At 38.5% G+C, this 26,416-nt stretch overlaps 4 protein-coding genes across 5 annotated transcripts; 1 reads left to right on the top strand and 3 right to left on the bottom strand.

Annotated features, from left to right (window-relative positions):
- Positions 1–297: 297 nt before the first annotated feature.
- On the bottom strand, positions 298–5,478 carry LOC113666010 (ovochymase). Its single transcript, XM_089199614.1, is given in 9 exon segments — positions 298–1,310; positions 1,592–1,813; positions 2,196–2,336; positions 2,591–2,809; positions 3,362–3,515; positions 3,688–3,801; positions 3,803–3,888; positions 4,758–4,803; positions 5,395–5,478. Coding segments are annotated over 9 exon segments (1,971 nt in total). The 3' UTR covers positions 298–405.
- A 3,267-nt stretch (positions 5,479–8,745) lies between these two features.
- LOC113666039 (uncharacterized) lies at positions 8,746–10,448 on the bottom strand. Its single transcript, XM_027181793.2, has one exon. It carries the CDS (start codon positions 10,323–10,325, stop codon positions 9,396–9,398), a length of 930 nt encoding a protein of 309 aa, XP_027037594.2. The 5' UTR covers positions 10,326–10,448; the 3' UTR covers positions 8,746–9,395.
- Positions 10,449–12,945: 2,497 nt separating this feature from the next.
- LOC113666044 (uncharacterized) lies at positions 12,946–17,717 on the top strand. 2 transcript variants are annotated; one of them, XM_089199836.1, is made up of 2 exons: positions 12,946–13,070; positions 15,845–17,717. In XM_089199836.1, the coding sequence occupies exon 2, from the start codon at positions 15,893–15,895 to the stop codon at positions 17,534–17,536; it is 1,644 nt and encodes a 547-aa protein (XP_089055962.1). In that variant the 5' UTR covers positions 12,946–13,070; positions 15,845–15,892; the 3' UTR covers positions 17,537–17,717. The 2 variants fall into 2 exon arrangements, with proteins under 2 accessions (XP_089055962.1, XP_027037598.2); XM_027181797.2 differs by lacking the exon at positions 12,946–13,070 and adding an exon at positions 15,434–15,716.
- Positions 17,718–18,487: 770 nt separating this feature from the next.
- On the bottom strand, positions 18,488–23,568 carry LOC113666068 (uncharacterized). The gene is made up of 4 exons (XM_027181823.2): positions 22,992–23,568; positions 21,985–22,044; positions 20,666–20,982; positions 18,488–20,045 (listed from the first exon to the last, which is right to left on the bottom strand). Exons 1-4 carry the CDS (start codon positions 23,524–23,526, stop codon positions 19,857–19,859), a joined length of 1,101 nt encoding a protein of 366 aa, XP_027037624.2. The 5' UTR covers positions 23,527–23,568; the 3' UTR covers positions 18,488–19,856.
- Between the last annotated feature and the right edge of the window lie 2,848 nt (positions 23,569–26,416).

Raw genomic sequence — 26,416 nt, 5'->3', positions numbered from 1 at the left:
CATAGATATTTTTGTTTCTCCTTCCTTAGCTGAGGATATAGACAGGATTGAAATTTATCAACCCATCCTGCTTTTTGATGTTGAGAAAATGTATCTTATTTGCTTTATGATATATGTTCTACTTACTTATGATTAATCAAATATTTTGAGAGTCAAAATCACGCAAAACAGCAATATTAAATCAAAAGTGAAAGTGATGATTAGTTTCTATGAGAGGCAAGCGAAGTCTCTCTTCGAGCTATCAAAACTTTAGGAAATGTATGATGATCCTCAAAAAACGGAAGCTTTGACAAGGCGTAATATTCAAGGCTTTATTTCGTGATCGGATATTCATTCTTTCCAAAGCAAGAAAAACTAATCTCTTACAATATAGTATGACGACAAAAGATGTGAGTCGTACGTTTTTTATTCTGGTGGCGGCGGAGATAAAGGTGGTGGATCAACATTTCCAGAAGGCTGCGGGGGCAGCGGAGGAACCGTATTGCCTCCTGGGCTTTGTTGAGTACTTTGTGGGAGAGGTGGAGAAGTTGTTGGGGGTGGGGGAAGAATTGAAGGGACGGGTGGAAGACTTGGTGGGAGAGGTGAAAGACTTGGTAATGGAGGCGGAAGACTTGGAGGGGGAGGAGGAAGACTGGGTGGGAGAGGCGGAAGACTTGGAGGGAGAGGTGGAAGGCTCGGCGGGAGACTTGATGGGATGGGTGGAAGACTAGGTGGTAGGGTGGGAATAGGTGTTGACACATCATCTCCACCCTCACCTCCTCCAATAGTACTGGTTAAGAAGTTGATCCACGGGAGATACTTCTTGATGTTAGCATAGACCCCATACTTCAAAGCCCTGGCACATCCTTTTCCCCAGGAGGTTACTCCAATCTGTACCCACTGCCGACGATTTACAGGATTCTTGCATACAAGTGGTCCTCCAGAATCACCTTGACAGCTGTCAACGCCTCCTTGACGCAACCCGGCACAGATCATGTTCTCAGTGATTTTCTCCCCATATGATTGGTTATGACGACAAGCCTGGCGGTCTACTATTGGTACCTTAGCCTGCATGAGTACGGGCGAAGGAGCGCCATCTTCCTGAGTAGTACCCCAACCACTAATCATACATTTTGTACCTGGTGGAAACTTATACTCTGGTTCAGACAAACAGATAGTGTTTACGCGACCAGTGAGATTAGCAGGTCGGTCGAGTCGTATTAAGGCCAGATCATTGTCCGTCGTATGATGATCCCAATCTGGATGGATGTAAATGTGATCGATTGCAAAATCCTGCTCGAATCCCTCCTTTTTATTCAAGTCGTGTTCTCCTGTGAGAGACATGGAAACCTCGTTACCACTACTACTAATAGCAAAAATCACTGGGAGATTTCGGTATGAAAATCGTCCAACAGGTTAAACGATATCATAACTCAGCGGGTGGTGGGCAAAGAGTAGAGCGCGAATTGCTGCATGATGTACATGGAAACGAAAAGTCAAACTGGCGCACATGGCTTGTTAACGCCACTTACAAGGCCAGGCAACAATTAGCCGTTGCCAAAAATAAACGAATAAAATATAGAGACGAAGGTTTTTAAGTAGTTTCACCAACCAAGTCTAATAAACATCATTTTCTTGTTTGCAGTGATATCAAAGCAATGTGCCGCCGTTAGGACCCATTCGGGGTCCACCAGAGATCCACCACAAAACTGCTTCCCCTTGTCGGACCCCAACGCCCAGATCATGGCAGCTTGCCAGGGCCACGCACCAGGCTTGGCGACAATACCGCCGACAATCCTTGTTACTGTCTTACTGGTTCCACACAATTGCAGACCTGTTTAGAGGGCATTTTCGATTAAAATTCTGAAGAGCGGACTCTCTCCACCCGTGAGTGCCCTCAAACCTCTACTGAAGCCTTATTAAATGCTGAGGAGGCTGAGGCGGGAGGGGGTGAGGGGCAGTGTGGACATGTAAAATGGCCTAGCATCCCTCTAGAAGGAAAGGCAATACTCTTTGTCACTTTAAACTACAGCAACATGGATAAGCACCGGATGAATTGGCCACTGACTCGTGTTTTTTTTTTACTTCATTGAAATCAGCCCAATAGATTTAAAGCTACCCCAAAGACAACTCATAAGCGAAGAGTTAGCAAGAGAGCCTACAGCTTCTGTGAAAGAAAATTATGTAAGTTAATTATATATAATAATAAAACAAACCTGTATTTCCACCTAGGTGCTTACTGGTCCAAGACACTTGGAAACCCTTTCCCGTGTCTGATTCGTCCGAGGCAAGTTTTATATACAATGAGGTTCCTTGCGCATACACTTTAGCAGGAAGGCTAGAACCACAGTAACGGCCTGGAAATACAGAACACTTTGGTACGGGAAATAAATTCCAATTGCAGATTTTAACAATGTATCGAAAAAGAAAAAAAAAGGGATGAATTCGTTCTTCATTTTGGTAAAGACACGTAAATGGAAATATTAATCATACATACTTACAGAAACATGTGTTCGCTGGAGTTTGGGGAAAGTTGGTCTATAAATAGCTATGTGCTTAACCATGGATAATTTCAAACGCGCACAGCAATGTTTATCACACTTATACAAACCGATCAAATTCGAAGAGGCCTTGTCACCATCCCTGATCTCTACATGGTCGTATTTGCATTTTGAACTTTCTTCCATATCAAACTTGTTAAACGTCAAAGTTAGAGAGTGAGTGACGGGTACAGTTATCACCCACTCGCATTCGATATTGGTGGGGTATTGATTGGGATATCCAGGAGTCTGGAAACTACCGTTCTCGTCAGTGAATGTAGCCCCGCACTCTTTGGATAAAAAACAAAAAACAAAACAAAAAAAACCATCAAAATGAAATCTTCTCACTTCCAGTCAAGTCTTCAATGATGACTGAGAGTACCCTTTTGAAAAATTAAAAGAACCTACTTCTTGTAATCTCTGCTAGCTTTCCATCTTATGGAACTAAGATTTGAGAAAAACCGAAACGGGGATTATCCTCTGAGGGATTATTTTATGTGGAATAAACGATGTACCATGATGTGACTTTCAGGTGAGTTTCAAGTAAATTTCCAAAACAGACGAGAAGATTGATATCAAGTTTTCCACACAAGATTGGTCACGCGTAGATAAACGTGCGGAAGACCAAACATGTTCAAACTACACGGAACGAACGAATACTGTCAAGATACTTAAAATTCACAAAGGTAAAGAGAAAGATAAGACAACAGCACCATGATGAAAGACTATGAAAGGGGGTGTTTCTTTTGTCTGCGTTGTCGTTAACTAATCTTAGACGATAACAGCAGCCAATCGATATTATCTATGTCAAGCAATGGTTACAATTGCAACAATGGGCTCACTCATGTTGTTAGCGACTGCCCGCCAAACTGCCTGGAAACCTTTCCCTGTATCAGCCTCATCCGATTTCAGAGTAATGTGCAATGATTTTCCAGAAGAGCGAACAAGTGAAGGAGTTGTCGAGCCACAGAATGTTCCCAGTTCGGCTGACTTGGACTACAAAGAGTAAAATTGATGAAAATCATCATCACATGCTCTTTTGATGTTCAAAACAACGTCATTGGTAAATTAAGAGATTCAAAGTCTCGGAGACAGTAAATATCTACTCCTGCTGAACGCAGCACAAATTGTAAACACGTTTCAACACATTATTTATCGATATATTTACCGTGGATCCATCCAGAATCTCCAAACTGTCATATTTGCACTTTTTGCTGTACTCTATATCAAGAGACTTAAACTCTAGTTCAATCACTTGTGACGGCTTAACTTAAAAAAACCAAGACGCATGTTACGTCAGTAGGGTAAGGTCCCGGATAATTGGGTGACGTCACTGAACCGTTGGAGCCCGTCAACTGTTTACCGCAATCTGGAGGTAAATAAAATGATGTCACCCAAATCATTTACTTATAGGAGTGTAAACCTTGTGCAACCTGTTCACAACTCCAAAACAATTTAAGTTTTGCGCGTAAAGATAAAGTATCATTATCATTATCATGACTTTAAAAATTTTTGGACTATGAGCATGCGTTTTCACCGAGTTTTGCTACCCTTGAAAAGTTATTACCGATGCGTATTTATTCTCCCCTCCCCCCTTCTGCCCCTCCCCCTTCCCCCCGTCTAGACCAGTATACGGTAACCAAACCAGTCTCGTCGGCGTAGCTGGCTGTTTTTGTCTTCGCGTTGACGTATGATGGGGCCGCAAAAAGCCACAAAAAGTTAGGATCACAGAAACTGGAGAATCCGTGCGATTTGAAGTTCCACTGTTTCATTTTACTCAGTTCGACTGCCTATATGTATTAAGTTTGTCAAGCGGTAAAGAGAAATTTGCAAAACTCGCACACAATTTTTTTCTGAAAGGTAAAAAGATCTGCTGCAACTAGTTTGATAAATTATAATAAGTCTGAATTTTAGAAACTCTCTACGGAGGCCAATTTACATTTCCAGCTTAGTTCATAAAACCAAGTTGTCAGATGTCAATGCCTCTTCTAGAATGATACAGTTAAAGACAATCACAATGTACTTCTATATTGCTTGCTTATATCAGTTTTAGATAAAACTGAATGCCTTGTTGTTTGTATTTAATACTGAAGCAGGTACAAATGTGATTTCAGCTGCGCATATGTGATGAGTTATCTGTTACTGGTGTTGTAGAAGATGTCGTGGCGTAATTATTATTGACTCAAAGTTATTTAAAGTATACATTTGTTCAAACAAGCTATTAAACATTAACGATACCTGCTTTCTTCTGCTTTGGTGCTCTATGAACTCTCAACAATATATCCTAAAAAAGATCAAACAAGTCTAGGATATTTTACTTAAATGTTCGAAAATTTAAACGGCAAATTTTGCTAAATTTTACGCTCTAAATCATTCTATAACGAGATTTGATCTTTTTTTAAACCATTAACTACTCAAACCTAGTTCTTGGATATTTGAGGCCAAGCACGGAACAAACCTTTCAACTGTTTTGAACAATCTATTCTCGGTTAGGTGTGTTATGAATGTGATTTCACCCTATTATATCTGATGCTTTGCCTTTTTTCTGTGAAAGGTAAGGTAACCATGCTGCTGAGAAAGTAATCGCCCAACGCGGAGCTGTAACTTAAGCTGATTTTGTAGTTAAGGGATTTGACCCGATAATCCCAATTTCACTTTCTGTGATCAAAGATAAACTCAGTAAATACGCGGCATAAAGCTTGCGAGGCCCTCCATAGAGGATATTGCTGATGAGTTCTACGGCATGCAAGCCATCAGATCTCCATTTTCATTCTCAACACAGTTACAAATTGAAATCTAACTCTATCTTTAATGACAAGCCATCGTTATCAGCAATACAACTTTAGTTTAGTTTTCGATTCTATCACCAACTCACCTTTTCTTTCCTCTGATAAGGCTTGCCCTGAACAGTGAAGGAAGCACCCAGAATAAACATCGGTAGCAACATAACAGGCAGCATTTCGCGCCGTTATCGAGCTATGTCAAAACTCGCTCAATTTCTATAAGTCGAATTAATATTTGTGGTTTCTGCCTCTCTGCCTTTGCAGTAGTTAATTGTGTCGTTTGTCAGTTATCGCTCTATGTATTATTTCTAAAAAGGGAATTGAAGTCTTTTATTGACCCAGGTGGATATATGAGTAAATAAGCTACCGAGGAAGGGAATAAAATGTATTGCATCTATCTCCGTAATATTTCACTTTTATGACTTACGAAATAATAAAAAGATTCTGACTACACTAATACAAGACATTTAATGTGGAAAGTATATTTTGGATGGTTCAGTCGGTCTCAGTACTTAGTATACGCATCCTGATCCAATCTCAATATGCGTACAGTGAAATTAGGGGTTCTTCAAGCATAATTATCCTGTGCTACGCCAGATACGAAAAACCACCCAAAAAAACTGTGTATAGGTGGCAAAAAAATATGTGGAAACGTATTCCTCACCTAATGCAGCAGTACAATACCCCGAGAAAAGTGTTCACAAACCTGGTTACACTACTAATCACAAAGAAAAAATAAAAAATTGCGATGATATTCTTCATCGAGTTGGAAAACGAAAGAAAGAAAAAGAAGAAAGTGGTCAAACGTAAAGCTGATCGACCTAGAATGTCTGGATCAATATCAGTATCTGGGCAACTGCCAACCTACTCCTCCCCTAACCCAACATTAAACCTAACTTGTTAGGTTAGGGGAGGGGTAGTTGGACAGTTGCCCAGATACTGATATTGATATTGATCCGAATGTCTGATTTTTCTCGCGAAAAGTAGTTCTCTCGTAGTTCAAGAATACATTCGTTCCCATTTTTTTTTTTTATCATTGTTGACATTTTTGCCATAATCGCGCTCACTTAGTCAACCCCTAAGGGGGGGCCAGGTGTTCTAGCTAAGAGTTAGTAGAATTGCAGTTTTCCTCCAGGTTTTAGTCAGCTTTCCTCGTGAGAGTTATGGAAAATTCAGCGTTATAGTGATACTATCTTCTTGAATTAAATACATTTCCAAAAATTTAATCTTTACACCGATAACTCTCCCTTCCATGAATGACGCGTAACGTGCGCCCAAATAATAAGTTGTTATGCCCTTTTTTTCATAACATGACTGTGGGATAAGACCACGACAGTATGCAGACCATTGTTTGCGCTTTATTCTTATTATAATTTAATACTGCATAATGCCTTTACACAACATGCTAAGCATTCCAGCAGTATCTCAGTGCACCTCTGCCCAGATTACGTAATAGACACGAATAAGAGAGGCACAAAAAGCTTTCTCCTTCCTAGTGCTGAGGTTTGAACATACCAGTATGTTAAATGTATATCTGACAACTATTCAAACTCACCTGCTTGCCGAAGCATCTTCTTAACAGGCAGTCTAGTCTCGTGCCCAAACCTTCAATTCTACGGTCACTTACAATTACACGATAGGATCTGAATGCGAGGTTACAGACAATCCTAGCTTCTCCGTTGCAAGATCATTATCAAACACCGAAAATAATAGAAAACTATAATCATTGCAAGTCTTACAGAGACTTTTTCAACTTTCAAAGAAAAAACAAAGCTTTTCAACTTTTATCTGCCTGCAAACTTGAAAGTTAGCGGGGAGCTTCGAGCTCAGCCCGTATTGTGCGCGAGTTGCTATATTTAACACATATGTGTTTACAATCCTGTGTATAAGAATGCTAATTCTTACCTCGCAGGTGCACACACCGGCGACATTGACGCTCACAGTCACCCACACACTTCGTCATTCAAATATATCTGCGTGACTTTCTACAGGAGGTCAGCAGGTTGCTGAGCTACTGAGTGGGCCATCAACTTCAAGTTGAAAACCACCCATAAACCACCATGGCGAATTAAAAAAGGGGCTGAGTCGCCATGGTCTCGAGTGTTAGCCGTTGATGGGACCAAATAGCTCCGCGACAAAGGATTGACCGGCTTAAAACGATAGCATTTCGAATCTCAACGTAACGATTTATCTGCCTTTATCAACTGCTTGTCAATAATAAAAAACTGTCTCGCTCGCCTACCAACGCAGGACAACAGTTCCTTTAAAAACAATTGATCCGCGTATTTCGTCACGTTTCGCAGCAACTTGAAAAATTTAGCTCAGATTTTCAATTTTATAATTTTCATTCCTTTTCTGTCCTTCGCATCCTTAATCAATCTTTTTGCCCCCTTTGATCTAGGCGCATTTCTTAAGTGTTTCTCTTCTGTATCATACTAAAATTATATACTTCTTTTAAATTGATGACCTTTTTAGCTCCATAGAGATTCCCCCAAAATACTTCAAACCCATTTTCTATTTAGTGTCGAAGCGCCCGAACCAAAATGTTCCCCAAGTCCAAGAAAATTTAACATTATCATTATTCAACAATAACTTAAAAGTAGAAATAAGTAAACTACTTGAAGCGCACAGGAAAACACAAGTGAACAAGTCGCAATTTGTTTTAGGTCCGCTTCTAATTGGTTTAAGGGGTGGCTGACTTTTAACCGATTGCAAGGCAACTCAAATTACCTCAGGAAATTAAGGTAAAGGGATGCAAATAATTTGCTTTTATCATCGCGCCCATCGCTGGGGAAGAGAAATCGGACGGGTGTGTCTTTTATATCGGTCGTTTATTGTAGCCAGCGATTGATTTCTTTTTAAACAAAATGTTTCATATGGATTGAGATGCCTACATGCCTAGATCTACACAACTGACCGGGTAGTTCAACATGCCGTAAATTATGAACAATGATGACACTTTGATGGGCCATTTCAGGCTTGCTATAATCAAATGCAACTCAGTGCGAGTATTAATAGGGCATTGAAAAATTATACAACAGCGACATTAGTTGGTGAGAACAAGTAACTACGTAAACTTGAGTTGAATGCTTTCTTCATATCTTATCAGCTGAAATCCTTATTGGATCTCTTGTCCAATGTGAAGAGTTTCAATAAACCGTTATTTTGTTTAGCTAAGGGATGCCACAGGCAAAATGTAGGAAATTCTATAGCTTTTGCGACACAAATCACGGCATTACATAGAAGCAACGTCTTCGACCAAACAATATCACCATGACTTGACATTCGTCCTATTAAATTCTTCCGCGCGGACATCTCATGCCGTTAGTCAAGTGACCCTATCTTACTAAACAACTGTGAGTTCTCGTTAGAATTTCTTTACTTAATTTCGAAACTAGTTGACGAGAATAAAGACTCACATCGGCTGAATGGTACAATTTTGGTTGATAATACAATTTCCTGTTTTATTTCATTTTTTACACTGTATTATATGACAGGTATGAAAAAATTCCTTTTTGATTAATACATCTTAATAAAACCCACATACTTTATACTACTAATGTTAATTATGTTTTCAATATACTATCGACGTCAATTAACTGATGCATTCATGAAAAACATGTCGATTCTCTGGAATATTTTATAAATATAGAAAAGAAATGTGTTTAACTCAAAAGCCAGGTGTAGGCTTCTAATACTTCCTCCATTATCCGTGGCAACCAAACATACTGAAAACAAAACATACATGTTATGTCTTAGAACTATGGAAATAGAACTGCAAAATTAACACATCGATTAAGTAACAAACTAGAACTCATCTGCTCTTAAAGAAATGCTTTGATTGAAGTGTTAGTTCATGTCTTCATTAACTTATTTACAAACGTCAAACAAAAGGAGATAGTGTTTGGTGAAGTAATGCTTCAGCGGCCTGCTTTGAGATCTTAAATCTTGTTATCCTAAGAAGTCCTTTATGTTGTAAAGTAGTTGTATCCGCTTTTCATGCTGCGATACACTTTTCTGTGTGTTCATTATCCGTGATATTAGAAATAAATTGTCGCCACTGGTCCTCCCGCCCGCTGTTTCTTTCTTGTCGTCACAGCGAATAAATCCAAGTTTCTGAGTCCACGTTATTCAGGTCTGAATAATTCGGAGCTCGACTAATTTCCGCACCAGTTTCCTTCTGACTTAGATCTCTTTGCTCTCCCAACAAATTTGTCTCACTTACAGCATAACGCTTCAAAACATCGCTAGAGAAAGCCGAATTAAAACTTTTCAAGCGGGGTTTCTTCCGAGGTGCCTCTTCTGGTTGTGGGTCATTCTTGACACGAGGGCATGAATTTTTCTTTGTGAGCTTTGGTTTCTCGGGAGCAGTGTGAAGGCTTTCGTCACTCTTATCGCCACTTTTGCCAAAACTTGAATTTAAGTTAAATTTCTCATCTACGTACGCACCAAAGCTCTGTGCAAGAAACTGCTGACTTGCGCGTAAAACTTCCTCAGAAAGAGCTCTCTTAGCTTTTGGAGTCCAATTTTCGCAGTTTTCAACATCACCACTGGAATGTAAACTCTCAGTTTCCAGGCTTGATGTTGACCCGTCCATGTAGGGTAGAAGCAGATGCTCTTTCCCAGCTCTAAGAATCGCTGAAGCTAAAAGGAAAACTATTCCTTCTCCTTTTGCGACATCTATAGCAAGTTGACCTTCTTGCGACATTGCTGTTACATCCACGCAAGAGTTAATTAGAAAGTTTACTACGTCGACATGTCCGCCAAAAGCTGCGTAATGCAAACAAGTCCATCCGCGCTCATCTCGCAGCTCTAACTCCGCTCCATTTTCCATCAACAACCTAGCCATTTCTAACTGACCAGAGAGGCAGCTGCGATGCAGGACTGTGCTCCCTTTCTCGTCCTGTTCATTTATCCTCGCTTTGTGAAACTTCAATGCAAATTTGAGTTGCGCAAGGTCATTTGCCTCGATCGCTATATTGAATACTCCCGCAACACTTGTCCTCCTTTGACGATGTGCCATAGCAGGAGCCTGTGAGCTTGTATCTGTTGGTTTATTTGACGAAACATAAATGCTACATCACTTTCATCTTGTTCTGTTTAAAGAATGACACAAATGATTAACGGTGATGTAATTCTCGCTTCAACAAGCGCATTATTATGTAAATTACGAATCGGTTCAAAATATAATAAGCTTCAGTTTATTCGGATACTGTCATGAAAACTCCTTTGAATACAAAGCATGGTTTATTTGTTGAGGGAGTTGATGAGTACGTTGTGTTATCTTTGGAAAATTATCCATACTTTCAGATTAGTAAAGAAGTTAGTAAGCTCAATGCAAAGCTATCAGGAAGTCAAGATGTTTAAGCAACTAAATACGATTTACTTTGGCCTTATATAATAGGCTAATTTAGCTTTTCAACTACTCCTGAGCCGAACTGAAGATCCAAATCGGAAATTTCAAACATGGCTCTCTTTGAGAAGTCACGATATATTTGATAAATATGTGTCAAACGTAGAGAATCTGTTAGATATATGGTAATTTTGTATGTCATCTTTTCTTAAGGTGGGAGGTCGCTGAAGTCGTTGAAAAGGGGGCCAAAAAGTGAAGAGGACAATGAGCTGGAATAAAGAAATACAAGGCCAAACTTTCTATAACCTTTCCGCAAGACTTGCAAACTATGACGTGCCTCTTAGGGAATCATGTAAATCTCTGTAGCGCCTTTGCTTACTGAAGTAATTAGTGATTCAGCAAGTAGTCGGTGTTTTAACACTAGCGCGTGACAAATCCTTACAAAAAAAAGAAGCTGTCATCTAATGAAAAATAAAAAAATTACGTTGTACTTTTTTCAATAATGCATGCTTACTATTGCAATATATTCCACAGCTCCTAAAGCTGTACATATAGATTAATTTAGTAAATGTTGTTCAAGGTGGTACCGGCTTCATTTTCATTAAGTTTGCCACTTCAGTTTCATTAAGTTAAGCTTACAATCTAATGCAATAATGCCAAAACCACAACATTGTTTATCAGAAACCACAATTTTTCGTTGAACGGGCAACTTTCACGGTTATTTGAAAACGACGCCAGATTGTAAAGTGAATCGCTATGAAACAGAAAGATTTTGTAAAAGACTAAACTAGATCCCGTCGAAACCACCACCAAACTGTACCTTCTCGAGCTTTTACCGGATAAAGTATCTTAGAACATTCTCTTGAAGTTGATAAACACCGAAGCAGCTTAGAATAAAATAAGCTTAATTCCGGCATCTGCTTGATTTTTATCATTGACGACAGCCGAGAGGACGCCACATCAAGTTTACCTTGTGATAAATCAATTAATTATTTTGGTGGTAGCTTCCTTTTTAAGCATAGATCATTTACTCAGGAAAGCGGCATGAGGAAGATCATAACATTCATAAAAAAATGTCGTTTTCTGCTCTTTTGATTCGGAGGACTCAATTGAATTGCCGTTACGCTGCCCCTGTTTTTCAAAATTTTGGTTTTTAAATTCTTGCATAGTTTCCCGGATCCGACTTTTACTGGTCAGTCCCATATGAATCAAGAAGATTGATGTTTTGAAGAAGCAAAATATGTATCCAGTCAGTTTTAAAAAATTCTTCATTTAAAGAATCCATTTTTTCAGCAGCAATTGAAAAAAGGGAGATTTTTTTTTTCCATTAAGGGTTGCATCGCTCGCTAGGAACCAATTGTAGAATGAATTAGATCAAGTAGCAACTAATCCTGTGATTTCCCCATTTTACTTTTATAAATAGCATGTTGAGTGCCCAGCTCAATTACCAGGTGATGTGCTGGAGACGTTATGTTGTGACCAATAGCCTGACAGCAAATATAGTAATTTGCTTGCTGCACAAGAGCTTTATGCTAATGTTATAAGAAACATCAACGCCGCTAATTGTACATTGATTGTATCGGGAGAGGCCTGGGATCGATAGCATTGCTTTTCACTCTTCTGCCAAGCTGCTGATCGAATTTCTCGTGAAGTTAAGTTGAAGAGAATCATTTGGATGGAAATGAATGAAGCATTTTTAGAGCAACCTAAAATTATTTCTAAACTACGTTCCTTAATATTTGATTGGTGAAAAGTTTCAAGAGCTGAGTCCCGACAAAAGGGAAACCGAAATAAAAACAATGCCTAGTGGATGATTAAATTCTGCTTCAATATTGAAATTACTTTTATGCAGAGTACCAAAGTTTTGAGGTCAATGAGGTTTGTTCTCATTGAAAAGGTATCGAATACCATAGTCTTAAATTGTCTTAAAAGTTAAATGTCACAAAGCCAGTTCAACTGGAAAGACAACGTATTTCTTTACTCAAGCTACATTGCATGCAATTACAAATTAATTCTAAATTTAAGTTGGTAAATGATATTGCGTATACAACCCAATAGAAAACCTTTATTTTAAGATTCCTTAAGATTTTAAACTCTCTTCGATAAAAATGATGAAAATCGTTATGAGCTCAGCGTTTCCTGTCTTTCCTAGCAGTTGTATAAAACAACACCTGAGGTGTTTTGTTTAATTGAAACGGGAATAATCTATGTATTGAAATTAAAGAGGCCAACATCTGGTGCGCCCACGCTGAGTTTTAACGTCTGTTTGCATTTTGAAAAAAGTCCAACCCTCGGTTGCAAGACTTATATCTCTTCCTATAAACATTCTACTTGCTAAACCAACCAACGAGATCAGTTCTCTTTTAAGGGTTGCATTCCTCGGTAGGGATCGATTGCAGAAAGAATAAGACCAAGGTAAGCTAGACTTGTATAATTCTTCCCTTTAACAGTTAGACAATTATTGAAAACGCAAGCAATATGCAAATCTTGTGCAACTCTTCATCATCTGTTTTCGTCACGTTCCGAGGAGAGGACAAATTTTTAGCTTTTTTCCTTAAATTTCAATTTTTAAATTTCTTTTTTTCTTTCTAGGTGCCTTTAACGTGGTAAACGCCGTTTGGCGTTTACTATTGGACTCCTTTTTTGACGGTTGACAGTAAAAAAAACTACCGTTTTCGACAGTTAACAGCTATCAACGAGCGCTTTTCATTCAACTAATTTATTCTTGTTTTCTCGTCACCATACTCCCACCAATAGCGTAGCTTCACTTTCTGCATATAAGCCCACACACAACCCACAATCCTCCTCCAATCGCTCTGACGAAGGGCTAACGCTCAAAAATTCTGCTTTTTTACTGTTTACTATGGCAAATTTACGTTTTCAACTCAGTTGTTAACACTAAATTACCTGCTATACTCCCACCGACGCAGCGCCACAGTTTCTTTAGAAACTTACCCCCTTTATAAATTTTAGAGTGTTTGACAGATGACAGTTCAAATCCAATTAAGATGGTCTTTTAGTGCTCATTTAAATCGCCACTTTAAACGATCCTTAAAATAGCCATCCTAAAAGATTCTTAAAATCGCGCCTCTCCATCGCCTCTAGATTGGCCGCTTAAATTGTTGTCAAAGTTCCCTCAGATCAATACCTAAACTGTTCATTAGACGTTCATTAAAACCGCTTAAATGGCCATATTTATTAGAAGTTACTTCTGATTGGCCAGCCTTGTGCTTTAACAGAGCCCAGCTTTGCGATAGGCTACATGATAAAAAGAAGCACTGAAACAACATAAAAATAGACTTAACTGTTGAACTGAAATTCAATTTAGGTGAGAAAATTTTATTGATATTTAAAAAATGTTCAGTGTGTATTTTCAGAAATAATCTGTAACAATGTCTGACTTAATCAACGATTGGTCAATTTGAGATTAACAGGTGTAACAAGGATGAGCTAAGTTGCTACCCTTAATAATTTTTCTTCCAGGTATCATAAGTAATATATATGATCTTCTAACTTTTCTCTCGTCTCCAAACAACAGTCACTGAAATTGGAATTCGAAGTGCATCAGAAGAACTATCTAATAATTATTTCCTAGAAGGAATAATTTTTTTTATATCTACTTATATTTTTCATTATCAGCAAATTTCTGTAGTTGTCGGAGCTGTTTTTTTTGCAACGGTTTTCTTTTTATAATACTTATATACTTCCGTTATTTTTTCTTAAATGGTATACAGGATATTAGTGCGCACTTATTAATTTTTATTCCTACTAGTTGCTCTGATAGTATTTAGGAATCCTTTTTGAGAATTAAAACGAGGTCTCCACTTTGAATTTGGTCTTATTGAGATATCTTTGATGAAGTGGCTTTTACAACACGCTATCTCATAGTTGTCTCTTTGAGAAAGCATCCTTTGACTCCAAAACCTACTTCATTATGAAGTTCATTTCTGGCAAAGGAAACTCCTGTGCTAGTTATACAAATTAATCAATCAGCCTCCTCTTGAATAGCAAATGTGTCAAATGTGTATCTTCTGTTTAAATCATGACTAATGATTGACGTTGGTGGTAGTCCTGACTATTTTCAAATTTTTGAAACAGAGATACTAAATAAGCCCAGGATAAAATTGAAATCAAGCAGTGCTTTTTTGTCGCACGCCGGGTGGTTTATGCCCGGGTTATAATTAGAGCTTACAAGCCAAGGTAATCTTCCACTTACTTTGTCTTCGTTGACAGAATTGAATTGAAAAAATGAAGTTGCTTATTATTAACCATATCTTTCTCAATCGCCTTTTAAATAACATTAATTTAAGAATCTTCAACTTTGTTCGAAATTGCCCAAAGCTAAACTTATAAACTGTCTTGTATCAATTTTTACTTTAAGAATTTCGCACAGTTAAAGACTGAAAGAGACAATGAACATATAGAGAAAGGAAAACGAAGAAGCAAACTTATTAATGACATCGATCGAAAGTTGAGTTTTCGTCCATAAAAAACTCAAAGTTTTTGGAGTTAAGTTGAGTTGAGTTGAATCTAGAGAAATTAAATTGAAGTCAATGGAGTTATGCTGATAACTCATCAGTGTCTTCGTTTGATCCTTCTTATTTTTATTATTTATATTTTCTTTCAGTTTCCATTGTCCTTTAGAAAACCTCAAAATGTAAATGATATCTTCCTGGGAATTTAACACAAACGCGTGTGCTAGAACATTCTCCCTGATTTGCATAACTTTGAAGTCAATACGTTATTAGCGATATTCAGCGGGTATGCGCGAACTCCTTGTGCCAGCTGATAACAACAAACACGACCGACAATACCTTAAAATATAAACTCCTTAAGGAATAATTTGAAGGTGTCGTAATGACCAAGAGAGTGATCATTATTGGTTGAAACGAGGTCTCAGCATCTGAGGTGCAAGGCAATAACACTATGGAAAAAAATTAGTCACCTGCTTCACCTGTCACAATGATCACTCAAAATGATGACAGCATGCGAAACATTTAATGGGTTTCCTCGATCTACGTCGCCAAAAATTTCCTTCAAAATACGTATTCTGAGATAATTGTAAGTAAGGCCCAATATTTGATGCTTTATATTGTTTAAATTCAATAGTATAGTATTTTTTGACGGTCATAAGAAGCAATACAAGGAGTTGTATCGCTCATGTGTAAACGAAACACATATTTCAACAGATTTGTGGAAGACTTCATCTAAAGGGAATAAGGGTACAAACGTTGATCATGTTGAAGCAAACAGAAGTAGGAAAAGCAACTCGAAGGAAATACCCAAAGGTAGAGGAGAAGAAAAGGAAGAGTGCAGACAGCAGAAACAAGACAAGATTTAGCAGGACAAAAGCAGCGACAAACGAAGGGAATACATTCAGATACGAGGCAGAAATTCAAGAAAACACTGCGATTGAAAGAAATGCCTCAGAAATTTACAGTTTCCCCGAAGAAAAGCATGTTAATGAAATGCAAGGTGAAGGAGAGCTAAAAGTTGCGAGATGCGACTTTCGAAAGCTAAGAAGTTTTGACAAGGAAAGCATTGATGACTCTCTCAGCATGATATCTTTAAATTCTCGACCAATGTCAGCCGTTACTGATTTTGCAGAGGAAGTGAAACTTGAAAGCGATGAGGAATTTTCAAGTTTAGAGAAATTAAACGAAAACGATCAATTTCTGATGCGGAAGATTTCAAATGAGAGCAATTCGAGTGATTTGAAAATTTCAGTTGACAAAGGGTCGTCGCCAAGGATACAAGGCATTGAAAATCGAGAAGAAAGTGATTTGGTTGACGAGGAAACGGAGAAAGAAAATTCCAGGAACACAATTGCTATTCTTCCCTTAGAAGAAGTAGAGATAATAGAAGAGAAAGAAAATGAAAAAACCAATGTTAAATCTGCATGGGAATTGAATGAAAAATTCCTTTTAACCGCAGACTTTCCAGCCAGAATTTGGGAAGAGAAGATCAATGGGAAAGCAATGAATGCAAGAAGGAAGTCATCTGAACTATTTAATGCAAGTTTTCCTCCATTATCTTCAGTTCCTGAATTACGAAGAGGCTCATATCCTATTTCACCTATGATGTCCTCAGGTTCACCACGTGAGCTTCCATTACTATCGGGAAGACAATGCAAAGTTAAACTTCCCACGCATTTCCCAGGGGTGCCCTCCCCTGAAGTCGAAGGTGATTCCGAAATCAAGTCTTCGGATGATGAGGTGTTAAATGCTTTACTCCTGGAGAATGGACAAAAGGCAAGGGGAAATAATGCAAAATTACACAAAAAACGAATTGATATTCCTGGAAAACAGGGAAATAATTTGACAATTTCCTCCACTAGGTCATCTCCCATTCTAAGTAGATCGCACTCACCAGTGGCATCTACAGAAACTCTTGCGATGAATGTTGCATCTACTGAATACCTCGCTACCCGAGTTGTCACCCAACTAGACTGTGCTTTACAAGAGACTGTCAACGTCAGCAAAGACAGATCAACGATTCGCGCGGGTTGTGTGACGCCAAATTTGATGCCCCAAAGGTACAGCTCTCTTTCATTTCGTCCAACCACGAGCAACTATTTCAGGGGAACAAGCAATTCACTTACGCTACCCACAGTTCAAGACAAATGCAGCAAAAGTTTACCAAATTTGACGGATAATAAAACTAAAAGAATGTTTGTGACATTCGACAAAGATCTTCCTCGCGCAAAAGTAGTCGACTTGGAGGGAAAAAGTGACGTCTCACAGAAATGTCGTCTAATTAACCGCAGATTATCCAGCGAAGACGCATTAGTAAGGGCCATGCTCGACAAAAAAATTCAAAAGAAGGCAATGGTAAGAAAGTGGGTTGTTTCATCTTCGCAAAGTACATTAACTGCAGAGTAAGCTCAGACATCAATTACCTAGAGAGCGGAGTTTGCTCAAGTCACTACGGAAAAGAAATTGTTGATTGAACGCTAGTCAAATAATAGTTCAATCTTTTAAATGTATGAGCTAACTTTACCGAGCTACACACGGCTAAAGTTGTCGGTCAGAAAAAAAAGAGGAATTAAAAAATTCTTTACAACCGGCTAGTACATTTTTTGTGTGTGAAAGTACTTTTCAGAAAATCGTCTTAAATACTTCTCTTGAAAGAAGACTGAGGAAATTAGGGACCCGTCATTATTCATCGGGGGGAGTGGAGAGAAATTGGAGGATTTAATTAATTTTTGGGGGGGAGGGAAGCACATGGCTATTGGGGGGAATTTAGGGGGGATCAGTCACTAACAGAGTATGAGTGGGGGAAACTAAAGAACATTGAATGCCAATGAGGGGAGAATAAGAATTCTTGAGTGCCTCAGGGGGGGTTTAGGGGGGTTTATTTTGACACAACCAGAATCCGCCCTCCCCCTCCCCCTCCCCCTCCCTCCTCCCCCTCCCCCTCCCCCTCCCTCCTCCCCCTCCCCCTCCCCCTCCCCCTCCCCCTCCCCCTCCCCCCTCCCCCTTCCCCTCCCCCCTCCCCCTTCCCCTCCCCCCTCCCCCCATCACCTCCGTGATAAAAAAAAAAAAAAAAAATGAGTGCCTCAGGCAGGAAAATTGCCTCTTCAGGTGGTAAGATCTCGGTTTTGAAAGGGATTGTTTTCCTTTGCGTCGAGGAGAACATATAACTCGATATTCTCGGCTGATAGAAATTACATAGAATCAAGGTGGAATTATATCGTTAGCTCCCTTTTTCATTCAGTTTGCTTTTTGTTTAGCCCCTTTAAGGAATATTTTGTTCCAACCAGCGAGTTAAAACGTATCTTGAATTCATATCATAGCTTAACAACAAAGTGACAACTTGTACACTCTGGTAGCTCGATTTGGTACTTTTTGAAGTTTATTGCTCAGCTGGTAAGACGACCATCCCAAGCAAGCCTCCGTAATTGAAGTGTCGTGCTCATGTATGTGGGCCTTTTATGCTAGTTTTTCCTCAATGTAAAGCCTAAGATATCTACTTAGGTTTCTTTGGTTTATTTCTAAGCCGAATTGTTAGGTAGTCCTCCAGCAGTTTCATGTAAAAAAGCACTGATTGCCGCACTTTCACCATACGTTGGAGATGCTTCTGTAACCTTGCACTTCCATTTTTAATCAAAAGAGCAAGTCCTTTAGTTCATCTTGAAATGTCCACTGTTTTACACTCAAAGAGACCCTAATTGTATAATTGGTCATGCAATGTAAAGTATCCATAGTTTTACCCTCAAAGAAAACCTGACCTTACAGATGGCCCCGCATATTGAAATAGTTGTATTCAGAGAGACAGCCTAACTGTACAACTAATGACGCACTCTTTGGTCGCATACATGTGTTCAGGTACTCAATCTTAACTAAAGGTAAAAATCTTAAATCTAAGGTAGGGCCAAGACACTATTTATATTTTCTTGGGTAGGGTCATAAAGCTATCTTAGAGTTTTTATGTACAGGCACAATCCTATATTGTAGAAGAATAAACTGAAAACTTCGTTTGGGATGCAAACGTTTGTTTGATAATAAAAGAATTACAATTAGCAGCAAGAAAGACTACATATAATTTATATGGCGTCTAAAACTAAAAACATTAAAATTTCTTTAAAGAGATCTAGCTCAAAGATAGAGTAAAATATTGTTGAGAAGTATTCTCCTAGGTCTTCTGACTTTCCCTTCTTGGCGTTAAAAAGCCTCTGATTTGTAAAGTTCGCGTGAAGTCAAACTATTTTTTAAACAACTAATTGCGCAATGATTAATCGGTGGATACAACTGATGAAAAAAATTTGACGCCTTTTACGTTATTCTACAATGATAAAAAGTAATCTAATAAAGGCCAGTCACTATTCATCACCTCGGAAGAAGGGGGTCAGGGGGTCTTGGGGTTGGGGGCTGGGGGCCGGGGATCGGGGGGATCGGGGGGTCGGAGGATCTGGAGAATTACATGGTTTTAAGGGAGAACGGTGGGGGGATCAGTGGTCTTTAACTGAGTATTAAGGGGGATTATAGGATATTGAGTGTTTCTTTTATAATTTAAACTGTGTTACAATTACCTGCATAGAGTTTTAACATTAACGATTGCACGTAACCCACCGTTGTGTGTAAATCAATGTTATTGTCACTGAACACCCCTGCCCCCGGCGATAAATTTTTTTTCTAAAAAAGGTTAAGAAATAGTAGACAGGGTCCTCTGAAGTTGCGCAAGTATCAATCTTATTCAGCTTCATCCGCCATCTTGATGCTGTTGCCTGCCCGAAGCTGTCAAAATAATCATTTCCAGCTTCCTCTGCTCCTTGGTCTTCTTCGGCTTCTTCCTTTGGTTTTTTCTCCTTTGTTCCAGCTTCTTCTGCTCCTTCTTCCTCTTTATCTCTTCCTCTATGCGTCGTTGTTTTAAAATTTCCGCCAGTTCAGCCTAAAAAAGTACCAAGATGCAGTTAGCTTAACAGGAGTTTTTTATATTCTCCTTCCATTTGCATCTACTCAAATCCCCCTTCCACTGCCGCATAGGGCTGGAATATAGTTTAATGCCCCGTTCACGCCACAGCTTAAACATGTTATAGGGCTATTTTTTTAAATTTTGTTATCCTCATAGAAGCTGCTTCAACCAATGTTTTTCGACTCCAAATTTAGCATGTTAAAAATACAAGGTAGAGAGTGATTACTTGAATCTTATGGAAAATTCAGTTTTTCAGTTCTCTGTGTATGATTTTCTTTCAGAAAAACTCGAATAACCTAATCATTTTTGCTTGGTGTGGATGGGATATAAGCCATTTCAAAATTTTCGTTGTTAATTTGTCGACATTGTTGAGTGTGTTATAACTTGCGGAAAAAGTCCCGTGTTATCTCAGTTGCCCCTGAGTTTGTCATCTTGAGCAATCAAAGTGAACTTACAGTTGCCAAATTAGACTGCTTTGCAATTAAACGTCTTTAAACCGAGGCCAAAGTAATCACAACGACCAATCAGATCGAAGCGTACCGTAATACCATAATCGAAAATGGGTCTTTTAAACTAAACTGAACTTCAGGCGTTACCTTGTATTTCGTCCTCCACAATGTTTCCACTATGTCCAAGAGAAATTGTTCATCCGGTAGTGTCAGGCTAAAGCTTATTGTCAATCCTTGTACCATGTTATCGTGACCAAAGAAGCCAAATTCTCCCCCTTCCCTATAGCAAGCGTAAGTGCCTCTTGTGGGGCACCTCCGATTTCCGCCATAGAATTGCATAACCTTTAGTGAAAGAGAACGGCTCTCATCTTCCTTAATAAGTCTGGTCACTTGCACTCGCGCGGTCACGTACGGGTTGTCAGGGCGACCGGTTTCATTTATGGAAATAACTTTGCCTGTGAAAGCTGAAATGAAACGTGTTAAAGAGGAGTATAGTCAGCTGCATTCATTTAGGTTTCATAGCACGAAAGAACCAAGAATAACACCACAAACATCTCAGCCCGTTACCGTTACAGAGTTACCAGACCCGCCCCACTCCCTATACAACGTTAAATCAGGGTGTCCCCTAGGATAAATTATAGGGATGTTGTCTTGATTAGCTCATAGAATGATCTTTATCATTAGATTTTGGTAACGCCAATAATAATAATTCAGTGTCTGGCAGTCTATGAGAATATTGGAATTTGCGACAACTGGGTTTCAACTGCAATGTCCAAGTGGACCGACGCCTCTTCTTTCAGCCGCAAAAATCTCTCGCTCAAACTTCAACAAAAAGGTCACTCATGAAACTTAACCGATTTACTTGAAAGATCCCCACCACCCGAATCTCTAACATTGTTATAAATCAGCTTATGTTTTTAACAAAGAATATCTGAATATCGCAATTCAGTTATACTTCGTGGTGAATAACGTAAACTGGATACCGTAGATTCCGGTGTTAGTACTTACACATGTGCATATGTGCTCATGGTGACACAATGATAGTCGACCATAACAATGGCATTAAAAACGAAGGCACTGAATCGTTCCATTAAGTAAACACTCTTGGGTCTGGTTTTCATGGTATGAAAAATAATTATTTGGTTTTATCGCGCTGGTCAGTGGTATACATTCTCATTTGTTCCGTTTCCAGAGTTAACAATTTTTCACTGACACTGAGGTGAATAATTGTCTCAGTATATAACATACACAAACCCAAAAAGTAGTTTATTTCTTTCAATATTCCAAAAATGGTCGGAAATTAAATTTTTGACATGCGATTTTGTATCTGGCTGCCTGGAGGTGAAAGATACAGCTAATGACTTCCGAGCCAACCGATTAGTGCGTGAGGAAAGTACTATTCACCTGTGAAGTATATGTTAATACTAACTATTGTTTTTGAAATATGTATATCAACGATTACTCACCAAAAGTATATTGGCTTCTAAAGAAGGCTTCATAAAAATCTTTCGTAAAATTACGTATCACTGAAAATTAAGAAAATTTAAAATAATTAGTATAAATGACAACCAAACTTCATTGTATAAAACTGGACATGCAGAAATTTTTTCGCTTCTGAGGGAATGTTTGTTACAATATTGAAATGAGGGTTGTGGCAGAGATCTTCCTTTCCCATTTTACACGTTTGTTATTCCTCTACTTTATCACCAGTTCACCATTGCATTTCAAGATTGTCAAAATTCAAAATGATTGGTAATCCTCTCTATCTGTAATTTTGTAAAAAATAATTTTGAGTCTTTTTCTTTTTAGTTTACCTTTTTAGGTTCGATAACTTCAAACTTTTAAAAAATATAATTATGCTAGCAGGAATACAATTTTTTCTGTCGTGTCTGTCGATCAGTCAGGACAGACTCAAGTACGGTGAAAACTCACATTTCGCGAGAGAACTCCATGATGAGCATATTTCGCGCCAAAATATATCGTTTATAGATGTCTGACCGCTAAAATTGTTTCAACGAACTTTCACTGAGCTTGTATCAAAGGAACTGGTCAGAAAATTCAACTACGCGGAAAAATGTGATCCTATTAAACGGAAAGATAGAACGGTAGTGGAATGGTGGGATGGCGGAATACCCTACGACGCGGAATGCCTTGTTGTGTGAAACAAAAGTCTCTCAAAAATGGAATTGCAATGGAATGCGGTAGGTTTTCTGTTTTGCATGTGAGAAAAGTTTTCTGTAACGCTCCTTGTACCGTCATCATACATCATTCATTTTTTTTCAATGCTATAAAAATTAGTAGCCATATGCAGTCTTAAACTGCCTAATTTTTTTTGGAAGAGCAAACAAAAATCTTCAAAAATCTAGTCTACGGTCCGGGGAAAACAAACAAAAAAATTGTTCCCAAGGTTTACACTGACAAGTGTAGAGAAAGGCGGAAATTTAGCTCAAAGTAAGACATATTCAATACTTACTGTACCAATCCCATGATTGATCATAGGTCCATCCTGTACGCATGTCAGGTTGCATGCAAAGTTTATCGTCATAGAACGGAAGATATCTGCAGTTATGTCTCAGAAATCCAACGGTCATATGGAGTGAAGGAGATACGTACTTATCCTTGCACGCGGTTGCGAAATTCATACATGTCTCACGGCAGGGCCTCAGTGGCATACCAATATGAAACGTATGAGTACAAGTGGCGATGTTCAGCGAACAGGTGTAGGCAAATATATCGGGTGGGCAAATTCTCTGGTCGACCTTATAGAACATGTCGTGCAGGTCTGGAAACTTAGGATTGAAACGGTACCTTCTCAGAAAACTTCGCCAGCTTATTCGAACCATTATCCTTACAAATTTACGTGGACCTCCATACCCCTTAACCAATATGTGCCTTCTGCACCTAACGATCTTCCGACTCCAGTCCTTACAATGGTCGATTTTTTTTCTCATGTCATCGCTAGAAACCGTCGCGGGAAGAAGCAACATGAATATCACAAGGAAATTCATTGTGAACAGTGTTGATTCTAATGTTTACTGGATGTGGCGCCTTTTATGGAGGACGAGGTGACCTTGGAAGGAAGGTCAAACTACTGAAAAGATTAAATAAATCTTAAAAATAGAATTGGTCTTGTATTAACATAATCTGCTTTTTGTAAGTAAGTTTTTTTGTAAGTCAATTTTCTGAATTCCTACGAATAGATAGACACATAATACCTTCATTAATATATTTGTCAACGGGCATTAGACACTTCCCTTTCGCTTTTCCTGAATTTTGAAGAATTTTTTTCATGTTATTGCTCATTCATAATCTCTTATCTTCTGTCATCTTTGGCGTATTCCGAATATTTTGGAAAGTTTCTTTCGAGCATAGTCTCTATCCTAAACTTTACAATGCATGATTTCCACCGTATTTTGAGCTGTGAACAACATATCGCTCTTTTCAATTGCAATTTTCGTAATCAAGGTGTCTAAGACAACTTGCCTTGTTTCATAGTTCATGGAATCTTTATTTGACTGTTTTGGGCTCGCAACTCGTTGTGGAGCAAAATCGCATTCATTAAGTAGGTCCTCTGCAGAGGCGGAGAGGACTCTATATTACACGACAAGAGCGTTCTTTATACTGTGTAAACAAGAAAAAGAAACTGTACCGTTTGATCAAATAACCAGATAGTTTTCGTTTTAAGTTTTACAGCAATTGTCACTATGTTTTATTTTAACTTTTACAAAAGTTTTGTACCGCGCGAGTGATAGATGTTCTTCATGTACGTGTAAGTACATGCTCATCATGCGATGACTGTCGAGCCCCTAGGTAACGCCCTTGCAGCGTGGTCCAGTACTTTGTTGGTGTCTTTTACTCAAAGCAGGTGCGGCAAGATAAAGGAAAAGGAGATATTTGATGACAGGAAGGTGTTGGTTCTCAGGAGGACGGTGGTCGTTCGCTAACTAAGTCGTCAATTGTGTTGTAGCGTGATTTGAAACGAAAGTAAGGAGGAACTGTTTATGCTCATTACACGACGCGATGGTATGAAAATAACACGAAAAAAGCGTTTGGAAATTGTTTCCATGTAATGACTCTCTGAGGCTTCTTCATTTTAATAAAATAGAACATTGCAAACAAATCTTCCTAAATTGAATGACTTTAGGGTCTGAGTCGGCATTGAAAGAAGGGCCACTCGTGTTTTCGTCAAAACATTCCTTGGTTTAATTGAAGTCGATACGCCAAGTTGTGGGTGGTTAATAAGGTATTTCAGAGTAAAATTAACAAATTGGCTTTGTGGAATACAGGTAGCGATTATCCTGATAGAGGAAAAATATATGAATTAGTCATTGTAATTCAAAAGTCAATAATCATATAAAGATTTCAAAGCGTCGATTATGTGATGTTCACCTTTCTCTCCAGCTCAACCCCGTTATATAACAAGATGGGTGCATAAACGACGCCACCGGGTGAAATTCTTGTTAGTGGTAATAATCAATAAGATAATTAAAGATCTAGGAGATGGAAGCCAAATACTCGTCAAATTATTATAGGTTGACCCTAATCGGAAACAAACACAAACACAAATCATTATTTGTGCCTAACACAAATCATAATTTCTGACTTTCGTTATCTGCAATCATGTCTAGAAGTCATTCCAGTAATCCGTAAGAGAGCAGAATATGATTAGATTAATCCCACAAATTCTAACAAGAAAAGTATCCACGCTAATGATATTACGAAAGAATCTAGTCCTGTATGAGTTTACAAGTTTTGGCACTAAACAAAAGTAAGCGGGATGTACAACCCAAGAGAGCACTAAACATCTGTTTATTTTGGCGACAAAGGGCTTACGGCGAAAGCGACATGTCTGATTTTTGCCCAGAGCCGATTACCGAAAACTCCTTCATTAATCTATCTGGTAACGTTCAATAACGTATTGAGCAGTATCAAATATGGAATCAAACTTCACCAGGATTTTTCTGGAGAAACCGCTAATCATTCAGAAGCACTGCGATTTAATAAAACGAAACAGGATTTGCAGTTCGAGTTTCTTGCATACATGAATGACTATATACTCGTTTAAAAAGTGAAAAAGACTGCAGTGACCCTTGGCGTGATATTGCTATCGTAAGATTTTGGGTTTGTTTACGTCCGCACTATAAGTTTGTTTTTGCAATGTGCTAAGCTTTTTATTTTTACTTGATCCAGTTATGGTACTCAGCTCGATTTGCGTCATATTATCGCCCGTTTCTTCTAGTTGGCAGTCAATGAATGAGATTAAAACGAAGTTTATTAGTGATAACACACTAAATGTTCATGTAATGACCCCAAACCAACATTTTTTCAGCATTGTCACGTGAAGTTTGTTACTTAGAAAAATTGTTATATTCTTGTTGTTGCGGTCGCTTGGCAAGTACTTCCGTTCAAGAATTCGCATCGTTCGAACTGTAGGAAATTTCGTGCTGTCTCATATGATGAATGTAATCATAATCGATAAGAACATGTAATTTAAAATTTGTTTAACCATTTTCCGGCGGGCCACTTGCCAAAAGCAAAGTGGCCATATCTGACGTATTAAGCTTTCCAACACTATTTCGGTCCTTGAGGACGAGAGCTAAACATGCAAATTAATTTCCTTTTAGAAGACCAAAAATAACTCTAAGTCATGAAATCGTCTTGGAAGAGAGTTTTATTTAGAGAAATATTGGTAAGAAGCAAACAATGAGCTGGGCTTTTTTGGAGTTTGTATTTGATCAATGCTATTATAATGCAAACATTTGCGCCAGTTTCCCGCTAGTTGAGTTTGCATGTCCACTGAGTAAATTGAATCCTGACAGAACATCTTTCGATGTCGATCAGCAAATTAGCTCAATATCTAGCATTACCTTCTCCACTTGAACGAAAGTATCGAACCTT

The sequence above is a fragment of the Pocillopora damicornis genome, chromosome 3 (assembly GCF_964200805.1).
Source record: "Pocillopora damicornis chromosome 3, jaPocDami1.2, whole genome shotgun sequence".
NCBI classification, from domain to species: Eukaryota; Metazoa; Cnidaria; class Anthozoa; order Scleractinia; family Pocilloporidae; genus Pocillopora; species Pocillopora damicornis.
Note: the sequence above shows the minus strand (reverse complement) of the source record. Positions and strands in the feature narration are given on the sequence as shown.

What these genes read in the sequence shown, in the direction of transcription:
- LOC113666039 (XM_027181793.2), bottom strand. Translation starts at nt 10,325, where the DNA reads ATGGCACATCGTCAAAGGAGGACAAGTGTTGCGGGAGTATTCAATATA.
- LOC113666044 (XM_089199836.1), top strand. Translation starts at nt 15,893, where the DNA reads ATGTTGAAGCAAACAGAAGTAGGAAAAGCAACTCGAAGGAAATACCCA.
- LOC113666068 (XM_027181823.2), bottom strand. Translation starts at nt 23,526, where the DNA reads ATGAATTTCCTTGTGATATTCATGTTGCTTCTTCCCGCGACGGTTTCT. An exon ending in TCAATCATGGGATTGGTACA is followed by an intron (nt 22,045 to 22,991) that starts GTAAGTATTGAA and finishes CTTAATTTTCAG; the next exon opens with TGATACGTAATTTTACGAAA. An exon ending in TGTGGAGGACGAAATACAAG is followed by an intron (nt 20,046 to 20,665) that starts GTAACGCCTGAA and finishes GTACTTTTTTAG; the next exon opens with GCTGAACTGGCGGAAATTTT.